Source organism: Tamandua tetradactyla, chromosome 2 (genome assembly GCF_023851605.1).
Source record: "Tamandua tetradactyla isolate mTamTet1 chromosome 2, mTamTet1.pri, whole genome shotgun sequence".
NCBI lineage: Eukaryota > Metazoa > Chordata > Mammalia > Pilosa > Myrmecophagidae > Tamandua > Tamandua tetradactyla.
The window spans coordinates 161,087,227-161,107,314 of NC_135328.1; the positions used below are offsets into that span (position 1 = coordinate 161,087,227).

The 20,088-nt window shown below is 40.4% G+C and overlaps 1 protein-coding gene across 16 annotated transcripts in view; it reads right to left on the reverse strand.

Annotated features, from left to right (window-relative positions):
* Positions 1–20,088, reverse strand: part of FGGY (FGGY carbohydrate kinase domain containing) — a 515,661-nt gene that overhangs the window by 82,382 nt on the left and 413,191 nt on the right. For 11 of the 16 annotated variants that reach the window (XM_077149482.1, XM_077149489.1, XM_077149477.1 and 8 more), the window contains 3 exons: positions 10,659–10,733; positions 4,982–5,102; positions 4,106–4,287 (listed from right to left, as the gene is read on the reverse strand). In XM_077149482.1, the coding sequence (XP_077005597.1) occupies positions 4,106–4,287; positions 4,982–5,102; positions 10,659–10,733 (378 nt within the window). The remainder of the gene's footprint in view (positions 1–4,105; positions 4,288–4,981; positions 5,103–10,658; positions 10,734–20,088) is intronic. The other 5 variants (XM_077149492.1, XM_077149484.1, XM_077149486.1 and 2 more) reach the window with 3 other exon arrangements.

Genomic DNA, 20,088 nt, shown 5'->3' on the forward strand with positions numbered 1-20,088 from the left:
CCAAAGTCCTTACAATGGCCCACATGGTCTTATAGGATCTGACCCCACGTCCCTCATGCGGATCTTCTCCTTTCCCCCCAGCTACACTGCCTTGCCTCCTTGCTATTTCTTGAATGTCCTTCAGGGTTCTCGCTGTCCCCTCTGTGCAGAACACTTCCTCTCAGATGCCCATATGGCAACTCTCCCCCTCTCTTCAGGTCTGCGCAAATGTCATCTTTCCACTGAGCTTTCTTTGACCTTCTTCAACACCCTTTATCCCTCTTGTTTGTTTCCTCTTTACCCTCTAACATTGTCTACTTTACCTATTTGTTTATTGTTTGCTTCCCTGATACAACCTACTCTACAACCCAATCCACCTCCTACCCCATCCTCTTGTCCCAGGGCTGGGTCAGCTGCCCCAGGCATCCAGTACAAAGGGTGAGTTCTCTTTCCCCCACATCCTTACGGCTACTGGCTCCCAAACTGTAGGGCTAGCACTTGAGACTTTGCCAACAAGGGGCTGCAGGTATCTGGGGTGGGGGGAAGGGGGAGTGCTCTGGGAAAAGTTCAGACTTGGGTTTGTTTCCTGATTCTACTAGCTCTGTGATCTTCAGCATGTCACAAACTGTTTAGCCTCGGTTTTCCCATCTACAAAATAGAGGATGAAAATAAGGCCTCTTCCACAGGTTTGTTGTGAGGATAAATGAGAGAATGCACAGACAGTGCTTAGCACATTTCCTGGCCCATACTAAGCTTTAAGACATGGTGGCTATTACTGTTAGAATTAATATTGATGGTGGGTGAAGCCTCTCTACATGCACTTCAGCTGGGCTGGAAACTCAAATGGTGGTTTGGAGGATGCAAGGAAGGAGAGCACAGGTTCCCATCAGCCTTCCAGAGGGGAAAGATAAACACAGGGCCACACTGAAGGGCTGTACTGGAAAATCAGGAGAAAGCACTGCGCCTTTTGCAGAATCCCAGGAATTGGGTAGAATGTGTGTGACTGGGACCACCTGAGCTTCCATGTGTGCACCATGGCTTCCTCTGGACCTGGAGCCTCTTAGAAGACAACCCTCCAAATGCCATTCATCTCCTAACTGCTCCCCTCCCTGTCAAAATCCTCACTAGTTCCAGGTCAGGGAGGAATATCTGACAGGCTCCTCCCCTTGGGAACCAGAGTCCTGGCTGAACCAGAGTCTGACAGCTCCCACATCTCAGCTCAAGGTTCTTTGGAGCCAGACTGTCAGGATTTGAATTCTGGTTCCCCCACTTGTTTGGCTGGCTGAACCTGAGCAAGTTACCTAACCTCTCTGGACCTTGATTTCTTCATCTTCAAAATGGGGTTCAAATTCCACCTACCTCATAGGGTTCTATGAGGAGTAAAAAAGTTACATAAATAGAGCGCTTCTTGGCCCAGAGAAAGCATGGGATTAGCTTCAGCTGCTATTATTTAAAAAGTCCACCTTATCTCTGAAGTCCTCACCCATGTCAGCCTCAGTGGAACTAAGCCAGTGTTGGACCTTCCATATTACCCTTAGGTCTATCCTTGCCCCTCTCTGCTCCAGGCACTGGGAGAATGGCTTGCAGGAACCATATCTGTGGCCCCCTTGCCCTCTGGTTTCATCCCTGACCCTTTACTAAGCTTCTATCGTGCCACCCTCTTCACAGAGCTTCTTCAGTCTTAAGTTGGGCTGTTTCTCCCTGCTCTTGCTCCACAGGCCTAAGGTGGGAATGCTACTACTAGCCCGAGAGCACTTCCTGGTTGCCTGGAGTTTCTCTATGGGTAGACCCGTTATTCAATCCTTCTCCAGTTGACCAGTTTATGTGGGCCATCTGCTTCTGGGTTGACACCTCTCTTCTCTGGGCTCCCAATATACTCCCTCGGGACCTTGGTCATAGCACTGAGAGCACTTTTTTGTGTGTTTTATAATGAACCTCTTGACAGTATTATTGTTCTTTTTTGCACCCTGATGTGGAGCTCAGCACTTGGTACACTGGATGCTCAGAGAATGTTTTGAGTGAATAACAGAATGCACAAAAGATTTAAATAATGAATATGACTGGAAGAGGGAAACCCTACAGAAACAGCCAGTTCTAAAAAAACAAAATTTAGAGGAGAGAACATTTAGTTCCAAGTCAGTGGGGGAAACCTGCAATTATTTATACATACACACCAAAGGTTCCTTGAAACCACAATAAACTAAATGACCGGGGTACACAGAGTCTTTTTCTCCTCACGTAGAAGACATTTTCAAGTTGGCAAAGCCCCAACCTCCTTGCTTAAACTTAGCAGGCTGTTCCCAAAATGGCAAAGATTTACTTATGACATATTAAACTACTTTTTCTCAACACACTTCCTCCTCTTTGGCTTGGAGCTGCCTGGATGGAAGAAGTGAACTAACATTTATTGAACACCTACTTTGAGCTTGGTACTCACAAATGTGCAACCATTTATTCCTCAGCATAATTGCCTGAGGAAGATATCATTTCCATTTTACAGAAGAGGGAACTGAGGCTCAGAGGAGTAAAAATAATTAGTCCAAAGTCACAGAGCTGGTCTCTTGCTCTTACTACCAAACTCAGTGGTGTTTTTCATATGGTTCCTGAGAATCATGAAACAGATCTAGGATTCTTTCTCTTTGTTTGCAAGGAAACTAGAGCAACGAATGTTTAAAGGCTCTAAAGACACTACCTGAGGCTTGGGAACATGCAAATGCAAATGTGTTTTTTACCAGGAGTGCTGGGTGAAGGAGAGGACGTTGCTTTGCCTGGAATGTCAACTATTTAATCTGATGCATTAATGAGTTTTGCAGAACCCAAAGCATTTAAAGGCAGATGCACTTTGCCATAGCTTGTCAGTCACAGGCCTCCAAAGGAAGAGGAATTCCAGGCCAAAGAAAAGGTCCCTTTGTCCGGAACTGTAGCTGGGCCATAGTGAGACAAAGGGTTCCAGTTTCAATTGGAATCCAAACAGTGATTAACAGCCTTTTCATTCAACAGCCTGGAGGAGAACAGTTTCCAAAGCAGAACTTTCTGTGAAGCCACTTGCTTCTGAGTCAGCCCAGGGACAGTAGGGCCTGGACAATGACCCAGTTTCACAGAGGAGGCCGGGAACCGCCCTGCCCTGGGGAACTCATGGCTATGCTTCTCTCTGGTCCCTGTTTCCCATTCTCTTAGGTAATATGTTACCCAATCTAATTTTTACCTTTCCTTCTGTGTTCAGGTAAGAGGTCCTCTGGGCTATTAGAAGGCTGGATATTAGAAAGTCACAGAGCAAATTTGAAGTCTGAACCTTATCTGAAACTAGCCAACTGATATTTAGATAAAATGTTGTTCTGCTTTTCTTTCTAGACAAAATTATAAGGTAATCTGGGGTCTTTTTATCCCTTTCTTCTTTCTGCCTTAAAATGGCACACCTTCCATAGGTTTTGGATGCCTCATGAAAGGGGTGTCATCATCAAATGGTTGCAAACTGAGCAGAAAAATCAAGAAAACTGGAGCAGCAGCATAGTATAGGGGCCAGAGTCCAGACGGCCCTGGACATGCCTAGATACTGTCCTGGTTCTGCCTGTTTGACTTTGGGCAGTCAATTTAATTCCTCCCTGGTCCCTAGTTTCCTTGTCTGTCAGATGGGGACACCAATTTCTAACTTGTTGTGGAGGGTTAAATATAAATAAAATGATTCACAGTGATATACAGTAGAGCTAAGTGAAAGGTAGTTAATTCCATACTTGACATCCTGAAATATCTACCCTTAGACTGTACGCTTTTCTATACTGCTCTCTGCCTTATGCCTCAGTTTACCTGTCTATAAGAATGGGATAACTACATTGTGATGAAACTAAATAAGTAGTCAACTATATCTACTATGTTTGGTAAAGCTGTTACCTGCAGGAAGTAGTCAAGTGCATAGTCTGGAGGGGGAAAAGAGCGTAGGAAGAGGCAGAGTGAGGCGCAGAGACTTTGGCCTACACGGCTTTCAGAGTTAAAGAATCCAGAGGATGGGAACAGGGAGGGGTCATGATGGATGAAGGCCAGGGTAAGGTGGACTCAAATCAGGCTGGGGATGGGACTAGGGACAGGAAATCCAACCCTAACCCCCAATTTCCCTACCCCTGCCCTGTACCTGGCCACTCTGGGATGGGTCCTGACGGGAAGGAAAGTCTCCAGGAGATACCGGGGCTGAAAGGAACAGTAAGGGTGAGGGCACCAGGCCCAGAGGAGTGGAAGGCCAGGCCATCTTCTGTGACACCAGCAAGTGTTCTGTCAACTGGAGCCTCTTTCTTGAGGATCCTGCTCTGTCGTTGTCTGCTCATGACAAACAAAGGGCTCGGCCCATTACTCTGCATTCTCGCTCTCTTTACCATAATCCCTGATTCTGAGGAACTAAGATGGGTCAAAGTTTGAGTCAGCAGCCAGACCCATGGCTCCCAGAACTGATGGGTTCTACAGTTTTTTCTCAAAACAACTTCACATCACTTCCTTCAGACCACTTGTCCTTTGCTATCATTGGCCCCAAACTGGGTGAAGTGCCCCACTGTGTTTCTGTAATACCCTGTGGTTTCCTTACACAGGGCCCTTCCCACACTATATTTAATATGTCTATCGGCTATCTGCCTTTCTCAATGGACTGCGAGATCCTTGGGGGCAGCGATCATGTCTCACTCATTTCTGGATCTTCAATATTCCTCACAATGCGTCGGTCAAAGAAGGTACTCAAAAATGTTGAGTAAATGAGCAAATTAAGATCTAGCTCCTACTAACTGCTCTCATTCATTTCTCACTGTCATTCAATAGTTGGATAGCCATAAAGGTTATTTTCTCCATCATGATTATAAAAATTTCATAGTTATTTTAAGGGGGGAAAAACACATTTTGCAATGTATATGTTCAAAATAAACTGACATACCCCTTACATCCTCCTGTTCTCAGCATTGCCCAGAACTTGGCCAGCCCATTAGCTGACAAGTCTAAAATGTCCTTCTCTCCTCCCCAGACTTACCAGTAATGTCTGCATGCATTTGCACAAAAAGGGGATTCTTGCTCAGGCCTCCACATAGGAAAAGAGTACGGACAGAGTGCCCTGCTGCCTCCATGGCCTCTATAATGAGGCGGGTCCCGAACTTATAGGGAAAAGAAGAAGAAGGCATCAGTTTGGTAACAATAGTAATGATATCAAACATTTGCTAAGCATCTGCCTAGTGCCAGACACCACGCTAAGAACGTTACATATAATATCTCAGAAAGCTGAGACTCGGACAGATTATGCTGCTTATGACCACATGTGTAATTAAGCTGTAGAGTGGGAATTCCAACTCGGGCCTGCCTGACTTCAAAAACCCTTTAAATTATGACATCATTTGCTACTCTCAGCAGTAATTGACAATGCTAATAGGATTAATATTAACGAGTTCATTAAGACAAATATTTGATGAGTATCTTTGGTGGTCCAGGCCCTCTTATAGGTCCTGGGAATGCAGTTATTGGCAAAACAGGCACAAACATTGTTCCAGAATTAACAGACTCAGTGACACTTTAGTCAGTCTTCCTTCATTAAATAGGAAGTAAAATGTTTATTCCTGGGAAAATGTTCTTACAGATGAAGCAGCAGAAATATGGAAAGAAGGTACTAATAACCTAAAGAAGGTGATACAAAAGTCTTCAGGCTGGCAGAGAGCTAAAATTACCTTTGTTATTGCTTGATAACAGGTAATGGTGCGCTAATAAAGAGTCTGCCAGCCAGAATCCATTCTCAGTTACTCCTTAATGACTTGGGATGATGAGGAAATCACATACTCTGGTTGGTTCAGGGCTTCGTTATATTTTCATTTTAGAATTTTTACCTTAATATTTTTCTAAAATGCATTATTGTCTTCCTTGTCTTGCCAAGTGTACTAAATTTAACATAAAACTTTGATGCTTGAGAATAAGACACTGTCTTGGGGTCACTGTGGTAAATCTAACCGTACAATTCTTTAGTTTTAGCCAGGTCATTTGAATAGCTGAAAAATCATAATTTATTTGGCATATGGATTAAAAAAAATAATAAACCATGGTTTAGCCTTAAAGAGGCAGCCTGCTTGGTGATGTTTGCAAAACTAGCTCCAGAGAAGATGAGGCTTTTCCCCAAGGGATTTAGATTTTTTCATGAACAGACAGTCTTTGAAATGTTTCCAGTTTGAGCAATTCTGGGGGATGACAAAGTCCCAGATGTGGACAATGCAGTGAAATGCTGAAGTGGAGGGAGGAGAAGGTCAGTGGAGATAAGGAGGAGGTCACGGATCTGAGAGGCTAAAGTGGCTCTAGAGATGGTAGCCACCAAGGAGAAGGTGCGGTTTGGGCGGCAGAGAAGTCAGCCAATGTCACAGGCTTTAGCGAGTGTGGCAACGCTGTTGGGAAGTCGGTACCCAAGTGCACAGAGAAGGAGAATAAGGTAGCTCAGCTTGAGGGCACGAAGGATCAGAGGTTTACCAATGCAGCAAGGAGTCAGGATGTTCATCCAGGCCCTAGAGGGTGGGATGCGTGGCTAGTGCAGTCTACTTTAACAAGGCTGCCTGGAGAGCTGTCTCCCTGAACCTCGAGTACATCTGGGGAAGAGAATGGTCAGGGGGTGATCTGTGTACCATAAGACGTGAAATCCTGACCAGTGTGGAAGAAATGATGAGGGAGGGGGCAGTTCAGGAGCAAAAGACACAGCAATTCCCATCCACAGGTCTTTAGAATTTTGGAAGTTATGCATGGATCTGGTGAAAATACAGATTAGGTGAAACTTGGGCCTCCAAAGATAAACCACAGATGTAATGTGTTTTAAAAAAATTAAATCATGTTGAACGGTAAGGCCAGATCCTGCTTATGGACTAGGGCTGATTACCCCCAGATGTTCCTTCTTAAGTTTTTTGGGGGTCATGAACCCCCTTGAGAGTATGATAAAACCTACTGACCTCCCCAGAAATAAAATTCACATACAAAAATAAATTTTAAATAATTTCAGTTGGTTTGGAGATGCCCTTAAGCCCACCAAGGTCATTTGGCATCCCTGGATTCCAGGTAACCTTTGTCTACCCTGGGGGGAGAGAACTGTAGTAGCTCAGGGCATGGTTTTTGAATTTAAAAAACCTAGGATGACATTCAGGCATTTCCCCTATTTCTTTTATCAAATTTGTACCTAACTTTTCTAAGACACAATTCTCATTTTTAAAGTGGGAATAAGAACCATATTCATTCAGTGGGATATGCTATGGATTGTCAGAAATGTTAACATGCAAAAAAACCCTGCATTTTTGGATGTGATGAAATACAGTAATACCTACTTTATAAGGTTGTTGCTGTAGACAATGTAAAGCTCAGTGTCAGGCACACGCAAAGTGCTTACAAATGAGAGCTATTTTGATTATCACCTCTATACAAGGCACTCTCATTTTACAACAAACTTGAAAACTATATATTGTTACTTCCATTTTAAGGAGTTGATAACTGAGGTTCTGAGGAGTTATACAATATGCCTTAGAAAATACTGTCTGTATTGGGGAACGGGTAAGCTGCTTACCAATTTGCATGAAAATACCTTGCAAAATTTCTGATATTTCTAAACCAGGGACATGGGGCCCACATGATGAACAGGCCTGAGACAAGGATAATACAAAGCACATTTCCTGGGAAAAGGAAAAAAGTGATTTGAACAAGAGGTGCTCCGTTGGGAGGGGCTGTGATAGTCCAAGTCTCCCCCATGAAGCATTGTCAGTTGGAATTTCCCACTCGGGCGGGTGGTGAGTTACAGGACCGTCCCTTTCCGTGTCTTAAACTCCAATCTGTGAAAAACTCCACCCTCCTTAAAGGCCCCGCCAAAGGGCTTTGTGCTAACATGATTTTGTGCTTACCTTTCTGGAAAAAATGTTTTCACAGAGAAATTTAAATTAAAATTAGGCTATTCCACCGGGAACGTACAGAACAAAATGCAAATTGAGAGACTTCAAATGCAAATAGTACTCTTGAGGGTCTATTCTGAAAAGAAAACTATAGATGAACAGGCCATGGATAAAGCTGGGTGTTTGACAGGTCTTTCAATTAAGCATGATCAAGAAAGAATCGTACTTTATGGAGGGTTTTGCACAGTCTCAAGTTAGCTTCATTAAAATCTCTCTTTAACTTTATTCCGTTGCTTCAAAATACCAACCATGAATATTACTATATTCAGGAATTTGCTTAACTCCAACTATCAACAAGAAATGGTGCTTGTTCCAGGACAATGAAATAGAATTTTTTTTTTCAAATTGAACATCTTGGGAAAATATCTATCAGAATGCTTCATTAAAATGCACATTTTTGCTTAAAAGAGCAGCACACCCAGATATTTTTGTAAAACAGACTAAACCCTTCACAATTCAAGTGGCTCCACAATAAAGTCTTATCTAAAAATTTGTCTTAAAACATGTTCTTTTTATGATATTATAAAAGCCATTAAGACAATGGACAGAATAAATATGATAGCTTTTAATATATGTACGGCCTGTTAAACACAACATTGATTTTCCAAGCATGTGGTACTTGGGGAAATGTAGCCGGCTTTTTTTCCCCTCCTTCCGTCTACATTAGCTTTAACCTCATTTATACATTCCTGGATTTCTGCCGCAGTGCTCTTACCAGGAAGAAGACCTCTGTGAGACAATCCCAAGTCAAATTAATAACGTTTTGTAAGATGTGTAAAGTAAAAACTGTTCTTGGGAATAGTTGAAAGCTTACTTCCATCTAATCCATAGCTTTTACAGATAGACAAAGAAAATATAACATGGTAAAGTGGAAAGAGCAGAAGCCCAGAAGTGAGACGAAGGTTCAAATTCCAACTACCTACCACACATTAGCTATTTGACTTTGGGGCAAACAGTCTTCCCTCTGTGTGTAAAATAGGGACAATCCCACCTACGTCAAGGGTTACTGTCCTTAGTCACAGGTAGATAAGATACTCGGTTTGGTGACTGGCACAGAGTTGATGCCCAAAGAAAGATACTGGTCATTACCATTTATATGTGATGCTCCTTGGCCTTCCCTGGTTAGTCTCATTCTTCACACCCACCTCTTACCATGTATGCAGAAGGGTACTCAGCTCTGATTTTAATAAAAGTACCTCAGATTTCACATACCTAGTTTTATTTTAGAAAGCCATGGGTTCAAATTCCAGCTCTGCCACTGACTAGTTTTAAATTAATGCTGAACAAATTTATTAACTGTGCTGAGGCTTTCTGATATGTGGAATGGAGATTATAACACCTACCTCATAAGGTGAAACCAGATAATATGTGTAAAGCGCTTAACACAGTGCCTGGCATATAATAAACATCCCTAAAGCTATGCTATTATTATTATCATCATCATAAAACAGATGACTAAATAATTATCTTTACCACAGATGCATTCTTCTGTTTTCTATTTTCATCTCACAGTCTACTCTCTCCATTTTGATAGATGTCAGAATTGTCTGCTTTTGAACAAATTTCCTTGCATAAAGCAGTTTGATTTATTTCATTGAATTGGCCAAGCTCACCAAATTGGCCAAGCTATTAAATCAATACGATAGCTACTTCAGGAAGATACAGTCAAACTGGTTCATAAGCTAAAAGGACTGTTTAATCTAATCATACGGTTATGTAGTTACATTGAAAATGGTATATTCCTTTAGTAGTTGGGAAGTTCTGCTTTCTTATTGTACATGGCACTTACCAAATCTGAGCATAAGTAAAGCACTTTGCTGGAGAAATGCATAAAAACTATGTAGTTCTATTATGTAGAGTAATAAGGTTATGAAAACAGTTATCTGGAGAAAACTGCATAAGCTGAATATAATTGAATAGTGTGTAAATACGGCATTAACAAACTGAAAAAACAAAGCGTGGTCCCGAAAAATCAAATTTGAATCAGAATTTAGTGAACTGCTTTTTCCTTTCTGTTGACTCCCATTCTCTTTCCAGGAATGGCTAAGCCTCACCGGGTTAACTGTTATTTTGGGGTCTCTACCTAGTCTGAGACCCTGAAAGCCAAAATATACTTTGTATCACAGACATACATACTACCTTCTACATGTGTTCTCAGAGGTTCAGAGGCCTCTTGCAGCCCACCATGGACCACCTTTAGAGTATCACATTCCATGGACAATGGTCTTCCAAGGATTTTGTTTTCATTTTTGATCACCAGTATTATCTTTAGCTTTAAATTCCTCCTTCCTTAACCATCCAAATCTCTCATGCAAGCAGTGAGTTATCTAAACAGCAAACGCCTTCAAGTTCTAAGGAAGCCTGCTATTTAAAGGAACCCTGTAATGAGTTCTTTTATGAAATGAATAATATCATGTGTTTCATAAATTTGGACATACTTACACCAGTATTTCTTAATACAAGAATCCATGGTATGTGTTTGTTTGCTTCTATTTAATGGAATTTAGAAGGCAACTTAGATAAATGGCAAGAATGACATTCAAAGACTTTAACTTTTCAGCTATGTGAGGTTATTAAAGCAGGTGAAGACCTCCATCAACATTTCCTTCCGGACAGACAAGCGTCTCTTTTTGGCAAGCTCACATTTAATTAAGATTCTCTGTCACAAAAGCAAATGATGTATCTTGGGGCACAATGGCCTAAAGTTTATTGATAGTCTTAAGTCTCTCTGAGAATGGCATTGAAGTGTCTTACAGCAATGGCTTGAACTGTGGCCAGGTAGAGAATGGCAAGATCATCGAGGTCCTGAGACAGTTTCAATCCAGTGACCTGCAGGGATGAAGAAAAGAAAAGAAGGAGATGGCCAAAAGGAGCCGCCACAGATAGAGACAGTTCCCATGAAACAGGCTCAGATGTGTTTTCTTGCCGAAACAAGTTCATATGCAAATCCCCCTTTTGTGAACTGAACGTGAAATGCTTACTAAATAGTTTAATCTCCAGACCTGGGAAAAACTATCCCTTTCTCCCCGTAAGAAAATGTCTTGCACTCGGATTAAACAAAAACAAAACAGAATAAACACTGTAACAGTGTAAGAAGACTATACTTAATATTTCTTAAATGTCTTTCCTCTTCTTTTTTTAAAAAAAATGCTCTTTTTTACAATTACCTATTTTCTTGGTCTATAGACATCAATATGTAACAATGGCATTCTAGTAAAAGATGATCTTATTCTGGGTTTGGCCATTATCAGAATTCAGCATAAGCATCAAGAGATATTCAGGGTAAAAAGAGTTTGTCCCCTGTAAATGCTGTATCTACTAGGGGATAATTCAGAATCTGCAGTTTGCTAGGGGACTCCATCAAAGTCATTCAGAACCAAACACTTCTATGGAGTATGTCAATCTCTGGGAGATACCAGGACTAAACAGCATGCTGGATCTGGATGACATCAAGATTTCTCCACAGTCCTACCTTCACATCTCTCTTTCCATCAAGGTGTACTTTCTCTGGGTATTCCCAGAGGGTAAGGCTGCTGTTTTCCTCAAGCGTAGCCTGAAGTTCGGGGATATCAATGCCAGAATTCATCTTATATTTTCACGTTACAAAGCTCATTAATATAACATACATGAAGGCAGGACCTTCAGCGTGTATGGTCCTGAGTTCAACATGGTGTCAACATGCAGTTTACGTTACAATAGGGGAGTGAGGAGTCTGCCCAGGTTCCTATCTCTCTTTCCTCCAGATACCACCCAGATCTAGACTAAGGGACCAGGCCTGGTCTGCCGCAGCCCACAAACACCATTCAGTTGCTAGAACTACAAATCCAAGAGCCCTCTTCCTTGATCTCCCTCCCATACCCATATTCCATCAGTCTCCAAGTCTTGTACACCTGATCTCCAAACTCTCTTTTGAATCCATTCCCTTCTTTTTAGCTTCACTGCTGCTTGCTTTCTAATCAAGGCTACCACATGTCCTTCCCGACTGCTAAAAGACCCTCCCAAGAAGTCTTCCTCTAGTTGCATTCCTTCCACAATGGAGCCCAAGTGATTGTCATGAAATGCAAACATGACCGTGTTACTCGCCAGTTAAAAACCCTCTGCACTGCCCTCAATTCACAGGAGAGATGCCTTCATGTGTCTGACGTGCTCCTCTGAGCTTGTCTCTGCTTGACTCTACAGTGTCTACTCCTGCCTCTCTTCTCTTAAGATCCTACGCTCCAGCTATTCTGAATTAGGGGAGTCCTGAATTCAGTGGAGCTACCTGCTGGTAGTTTTTCTTGGCAAATAACTGGACAAGCAGATGAGAACTATGGCTTTAGTTTTTGTTTGTTTGTTTGTTTGTTGAGGGTTACAAGTATCGTCTTACTCTTTAATTCATGGTTAATAAAATTTATCTCTTTCAGATAGCAAATGGCTACATGCTGTTTTTTCACATTACATCTACAAGAGGGGACAAGTACCTTTATGAAACAGTGTATCCCAAGTAAGTTTGTGTTCCTTCACTTTTTTAATATTTGATCTGCATACTTTATATTCAGAAAAACATTCAGCTTCAGGTTATCTGAAGTGATTAAAATAAATCTCAGCTAGCATGACCAAAATATAAATGCATATTTATCAAATTTCTAGATAGTGAAAGACATCCAGGGTTTAATAGGCATATAAGAAATTAATGAAAATTAGGTTTCATTATAGGAACAGCTTAAATTTCTGAAAATTAAGGGAAAGAAGACCAACATAAAAAGGCAAACAACAAACCAGGGGAAGAAATTTGCAGAAAATGGTAACAAAGCTTCCTATTTTCACATAAAGAAGTCACTACAATTGCTAAGAAACACACAAAGACCCCAATACATAAATAGGGAAAAGAGGAAAAGATATTAGAAGAGAAATCCTGTAAGAGGAAATACAATGACTAACACAAGAAAAGGTATTCAGGCCCAATAGTAACTCAAACAAAATAAAACAGTAACGATAGCAGTTTTTTTTTAACCAATACATTTTAATATATAAAAATAGCTTTTTTTCTTTAAAAAATTGCTCATTGTTAATGGAGGTGTGCAAAACTTGTGGTTTTGCACATTTAGTAACTGCTCAAAGGTGATGAGCACAGTACTGTTAATATTAGAAAAAAAAATGAGAGAATGCATCTAAATGTGTAATAATAGGGAAATGATTATCAAATTATCTGTAGGACAAAAATAATGTACATTTGTTAAATATAATGTCCGATAAATAGTTATAAACTTGAACATGATTATATTATAATGACAACTGAAGAAATAAATCACACAAAAAATTAAGTTTAATGTAATTATGTAAAAAACAATAAACACAAATCATCAAAAGAAAAAGCGGAAGAATATAATAAAAATATTTATAGCAATTGCTCTGTGTGGTAGAACTGTAGGGATTTTCCCCCTTCTTTCAACTCTTTTGAGTTTTCCAAAATTTTTGATGTTAGTATATTTAATATAAAAAATGAACATATTTGGAAAATCTAAAACAAAAAGAAACTTAGAGTTTCTCAAAAATGGTACCATGACAGTTGTTTGTTTTTTTTTTTACTAACATTAGTTAATGATCTTCAGAATATACTTTGTAAAAGGCTCAAATAGGCACATAGAATATATAAGGCCAGATTCTATACATAGATTCTAAGGAACTATCTCAATTTTCTTGATGATACAGCTAGTGGTTTTGTAATAAATATAGAATTAATTGAGGTATTGAGTTTTGGAAATATTTTGTGAAGTAAATAAGTACTTTTCTTTTCCTTTTTTCCCCATGATTTATTTTTATTATTTTTCACTAGAAAAGTTGTTTATTATATTAGAGAAGGGTTTACAGAAGATTGTTAAAGAACAATCATTCCTAAAATACCCTACCCCTACCCTACAATCAACAGCTTGCATTGTTGTGAGACATTTATTACAACTGATGATGGCACATTTTAATAATTGTACTATTAACTAAAGTCCATGGTTTAACTTAGGAATCCCTGTTTGCATAGTATAGTTCCACGAATTAAAAAAAAATTTTAATCTGTTACCATATGGGTTAGTTTGCAAGCTGCTGGAATGTGATACACCAGAACTGGAATGGCTTTTCAAAAGGGGAATTTAATAAGTTACAAGTTTACAGTTCTAAGCCTATGAAAATGTCCAAATTAGGGTGCCAACAGTACTTATCTTCACTCAAGAAAGGCCAATTGGTCTGAAATACTTCTGCCAGCTGGGTAGTTGCATGATTGGCGTCTGCTGGTCACCTTGCTCCTTCCTGGGCTCCACTGCTTTCAGTCTTTGTCGATGTGGAGGTTCCTTGCTTTACTTCTCCAGGGCTGGCTTTCATCTCTTAGCTTTCCTTCAGGTTCTGGCTTGCTTAACATCTTATGGCAACATCTCCTGGGCTCCAAGCATCTCCGAACCTCCGTGTCTGCTCTCCATGTGTCTGCATCTGTGTCAACTCTGCTGTGAAGTGTCTGCTGGCTCTGAGGCCTCTGTTGTTTCTGTTAATTCTCTCCCTGTCGGCTTTGTTGTTTCCCCAAAATGTTTCCCCTTTGAAGGACTCCAGCAATCTGATCAAGACCCACATGGAATGGGTGGAGTCACATCTCCATGTTATCAAAAGGTAACACCCACAATTAGGTGAGTCACATCTCCATAGAGATAATCAAACCAAAAGTTTCTTCATAACAATACTGAATCAGGATTAAAAGAAACAGTTGCTCCCACAAAACTGGATTAGGATTAAGGCATGGCTTTTCTAGGGTACATAATACTTTCAAACCAGCACACCATATATACAATTGTCTCCCTTCAAGCATATTCATTTATATACACATATATGAATCTCAGTGTTTAGTTGCATTCACAGTTCTTTTGATACTGGGATTTAATTTAAATTGGTTAGTTTTCAATTAATTTTTAATGTAAAAACCTTGGCACATGAACTGCACTGCTTAAAATGGTATATATATTATGAGTGATAGGAACTTGATGTATTTGGAAATTTTAAATTCTGTTTTGTGGATAATATAAATCTTATTTTCCCATTCCAAGTGCTAATTTTGTGAGTCTTTTGAAGAACAATTGCAATCAGTGTTTAAAATTTCATTCACTTGTACATTTTGAACTACTACATCTAACTTCTTTTGTTTGCTTTAGACCCGCTCCTTAAAATAACATGAATAGTGGTTAAGTGTTACAGGCTTTGGAGCCACATAGACCTGGAATTTAACATTAGCTCTGCCACTTTTCAGCTGTATGATTGCCCCAAGTTATTTAATAACTCCAAAACTCAGTTTTCTCTTTTAAAAGGTGAATATTTTTAAAACTTTGTATAAACTGGTAGTTGACTCTGAATGCTGTGAACTTCAAGAGTTGGAGCTGGGTAAGGGACCATCTTATTCTATCCATTTCAGTGCTTTATATTCTGTGCCACCAGATTGTCATCCTGTTTTTAGTTCTTGTCACTTATCATTTATCCTTCCATCTTCTAATTTGTGGTTCTAGATTTGTTTTTTAACTCAGTTCATCAAGCTCGTAACTGCTGCTCTTCATTTCTTCCAGAATTTATGCTTCTAGATTGAATTCTATTGCTTTGGTTTCGACATACAGTTAGATGGAAAGTTTGAAAAACGACCAAAGGAGGACTCTGGGATGCATCTTTTCAAGCCAATAACTCTGGAATGGACCAAATCTCATAAAGTTCCCCGGAGACCTAAACATATACTAAGAATGCAGGAGCTAGGAGAGCACATGAACAACAGGGACATTACAGAACTTCATTTCACAGGCGAGGAAAGAATCTGCCTCAACAAACATAGAGAATGGAAACCAGAACCTAGTATCTACTTTCTATATACTGTGGAGAAACCATTTATAGAATCTCCAATGCTTACCACTGTACCTGGCACACAGATATCCATAAGCACTAAATAGATATCTGTTGAATGGAAGAGTGACAATTCATTGCTCTTTTTTTCCTTTTGGATATCATTCTCCCTCCTAACATCCTATCTTTCTTTGTCAAATTATGCAATTATACTCAAGCAGTATTCACTACCTCAGCTCCTCATATATTCACAGAGGAAAGGAGATTTTGCTCTAAACCCCAAGAGAGAAGAGCATTGGAAAAACAATTCTAGTCCCTTGCTCCATGCTCCCCAACCCCCCTAAACTTAGCCTGCCTCATTAGAGGTGTGGCTTATATGAGACTGGTAAAATAGGGTTCACTGCTAGCTTATATGGAGTCTTTATGGGAACCAGAAAAAGATGCTTCTTTCAGGCAAACTAAATGCAAAAGGAATTCCTTCTGAGAGAATGAATTATAAAAAGGTGGAGGGTAGACTGGATTTCAGTCCCATAAAAAATTGCACTCAGCTGCACACCCTTGTGTGGGCAATTTGTTCCGTGGCCTGCAGAGGGGCTAAAAATCACTAGCCATGGGCAGGCCAAAGTGGCTCAGCAGGCAGAGCTCTTGCCTGTCATGCCAGAGACCCAGGTTCGATTCCTGGTACTCGCCCATGTAAAAGCAAAAAAGCAAAACTCCCTAGCCATGACTGGTCTCTCTCTTTTATGTATTGGTTGGTCTCAAGCAGTACAGCTCTGCTGATGGTCTATCAGGGAAGCCAACAGGGCCATGGCTTAGCACACTCTTCCAGAACCAGTCCAGGAGGCTGTCTCCTTCTGGCTCCCTCTCCTTGTAATTAATGTGATCATGTCACAGTTTTCTGTGTGGCTGGGTACCTGTTTGCTTAGCAGATGCAAGTCTCCGGACTGGTGGGTTCTGAAGACCAGATTTGGATAGCTGGTGATGAGGGTAAGGGGAGATTTTGACTTTGGGTGTAAGATGCTTTCCCCTACTAATATTTATTAGAAACCCTAGTGCTTTGTACTACAACAATGATAATGTACCTGGTTCTGATATCTTTCTCAATTAGTCTGTACCCAGAGAAAAGAAGCAGTGTGATGATAATGCCAGATTTAGCTTCCTTAATCTCCAAAATATCCACGACAACTTCTAAAAAGTATTGATGTTCAAATAAAAAGATATTATGGATCCTTTTTAAACTTCCAGTGCCTTCATAACTCAGAAAGGAGAGAAATGGGGAGAAAACTTTTTTTTTTTAACAGAAACTGAGAATGAGATAGTCACTGTAATGGAAAACTAAATTTCACTCTTGAGCTTGCTAATAGCTATGGCAAAAAGAGACACATGATGGGGTGAGACAGCTTTCTTTTCTGATAAATAAAATATATGTATCCTTCAAGGGAAATAAAATTATTCCTAGAAAGAAATTCTAGAGGAATTTATTATATGGATCATTATATGGAAGGGACTTGGCATCAAAAAGGAAGAAGCAATCCTTTTATAGCCATTTCTAACATTTCCTTATCATAAATATCAGGGCAATGGTATAAAAATATGATTCAGTGAAAGACACTTCTCTCTGAAGTACAAAATTACTATTTTCTGGAGTCCCTGCTTGCTTGATGTCAAGCAGGGACATCTCACCTGATATGCAGATGGAGACACCAGAAGAACAGATGTTCATCATGGCCATTTGATTCTCTCTCAAACATCAGTGACCTCAGCCCTACTTTGGCAAAAGTCAAATAGCAGTCAGCTCAAGATGGAACTTTCTAAGGGTGCCTGCCATATGGACTGCTTGCTGGGTTGGAGGGTTCTCAGGGAAGTGTCTTGGTAGGAAGGTGGTGGCAGAGATTTGGGAGTACCAGGAATGTGCCAGGGGAGGCGCAGCTTTGTAATAAGTGAGAAGGCTGGGACATACCACATGTGCCAGCAACCAGGCTGAAAGCTAAATTATTCCATCAATAGAAGAAACGGGGAAGAAGCAGAAGGAATGTGCATGTTCCTATTTTGAATGTTTGCGAGGTGGTGAAATGTGTGGGGAAGCCCCTTGACAAATGCAAGGGTAAGCACATTTTATATATTTTGGTTATTATGTAATGATGAGAACTTCAAGAGAAAGTACTTATAATTAATATTCAGAAATGTGTGAAAGCCACATATCAGTGCCAAAAAGATGCAAATGACTGCAATGGATAATTTCAACATCCTAGATTATGGATATGAAACGCTTATGTAAATATTGGAATTTTTTTAATTTGGAAGAAACATGTAGGTGGAATGGAAAGGAAACGAGGTTTGGAATTAGACATGTGGGTTGAAATTTTAACATTACCACTTAACTGGCTGTAGGACATTTGCAACCTCTTCGAGCCTTAATTTTTTTCATTTGTAAAATGGGGATTAGATAAGATATCATTTGAAAATTGCCTTTCTTTCTCTGTAAACTGTGCTGAACCACCAAGAGCTAAGTACTTCCTTGGCACCATGTGCACAAAGGTGGCACTTAATAAATGTTTATTCTCTTTTTCTTGCTGCATGGAGGACTCAGAGTCACGGGTTAACTGGGATACAGCAGTTTAAAGCATCTCCTTCGACAGGCTACTGGTACCACCAGGACATTAGTGAGGAACAGTGAGGACCAATTGTTGAACTGTGTGAGGAAGCCAAAGCAGGAAGTTTCTTATTTTTTATGTCTTTAATGCTACTTGTGACACTTTTCACTTTTGAACGTTGGCTGTAGGATGACCAGGGAAGTTGGGGTTCCTTTTTGTGGCTGGAGGTACTTTTAATAACTTCTCGGCCCCTCTGCCACCCTGCACTGTTGTTGGGCCTACAGATGTCTGGGCAGTGGAGTTAATGCAATGATTCTGTTACTTTCAAGCGTCGCCTTCCATCAGCATCTGGGCCATAATGATAAAGGTAGGGACAACTATGAATGGGGAGAAGCAATCTACCCTTGATGAGTGGGCCTTGCTGCTGTCACCCAGGGATAATACAGGGAAGGAATCACTTGTAAGGTCTCCTTGGCAAAATGTTAGTACTTTTATCAATCTCCAGGGATTCCTTCACTCTATAAACAAGAAAGACAGATGATAACTCTTCATCCTGGACTTCAGCTTTAATCTTGCTGCCACTTAGTGGCTATGTAAATTTGAGTCTATCTCTTAACTCATGACTCTTTCCTGGGATTCCAGTCAAATACAGACGTCCTGGGATTCTACCTCACATTTACTAAACCTTTAGAGTGGGTCAAGCAATTTGCATTTTTAGCAAGCTCCTAAAGCACAATAAATTGTGGGAACAATTGCCCCAACTTGATATTGTAAATTATAGGTTCTCAGGCCCCCAAATAGTAGAGACTATTACCAAATGTGTTAGTAGTTAATTTTTTTTCTTCCTTGCTGTTAAAGGAATTGAAGTGATTATATAATATTTGCAAGAAAAAAGGGCTCTGGAAGTTTCAAGGGATCTTCAAAGTTCATAAAAAACATGAAAATAAGATTCCAGGTTTAGGATTTTTTAGGGTCATTAGAGCTTGAAAGGGACGTTCAAGGCCTGGGCAGGGGGTGGGGTGGTGGAAAATCGTTGAAAGCTTTTCAGAGCACAATGGAGCAGCAAAAATGCTCTGTTTTCCTAGTCAATAATGAGGGCAGAACTGATGGAGAGACAGCAAGGTAATGAGCAGGATCAGTGAAAGATTTAGAGAAAACCTGTGAAGTGGGGAGAGAGACTGGAAGACAGGTCTGAGATAATCAGCAGCCTGAAAGAGAAAGGGAGGCAGCCTGTCCCAAAAATGTTTAGTGGATCAATAAGTGTTAGGGACCAAGGCTAACACTCGGAATTGCTTACATTCCCTGGAGATTTGAGAAATGCAGATGAATGTGCTAATACAATGCAGTAGGAAGAATTCTAAAGATGTCCTTACCCTCTTTATTCGCATGCAGATTTAGGTACTGTAGTTGAAGAGACTTTGCAGATAAAGTTACTAACCAACAGGTTTTACAATAGGGAGATTGTTCTGGATTATTCCAGTAGATCCAATGTAATCACACAGGCACTTAAAAGCAGAAGAGGAAGACCGAAGAGTCAGCCAGAAAATGTGGTAGAAAGAGGAAGGCAGGAGAGATGAGGCAGAAGGGGAAGTCCAAGAGAAGCACTTGGTCCATCCTTGTTGGCTTTTATGATGCAGAAAGGGAGCTACAGCCCAAGGAATGTAGGCAGCCTCTAGAAGCTGAGGAGGAGCCTTGGCTGGCAGTTAGCAAGAAAATCAGGATCTCAGTTCTATAACTGCATAGAACTGAACAAT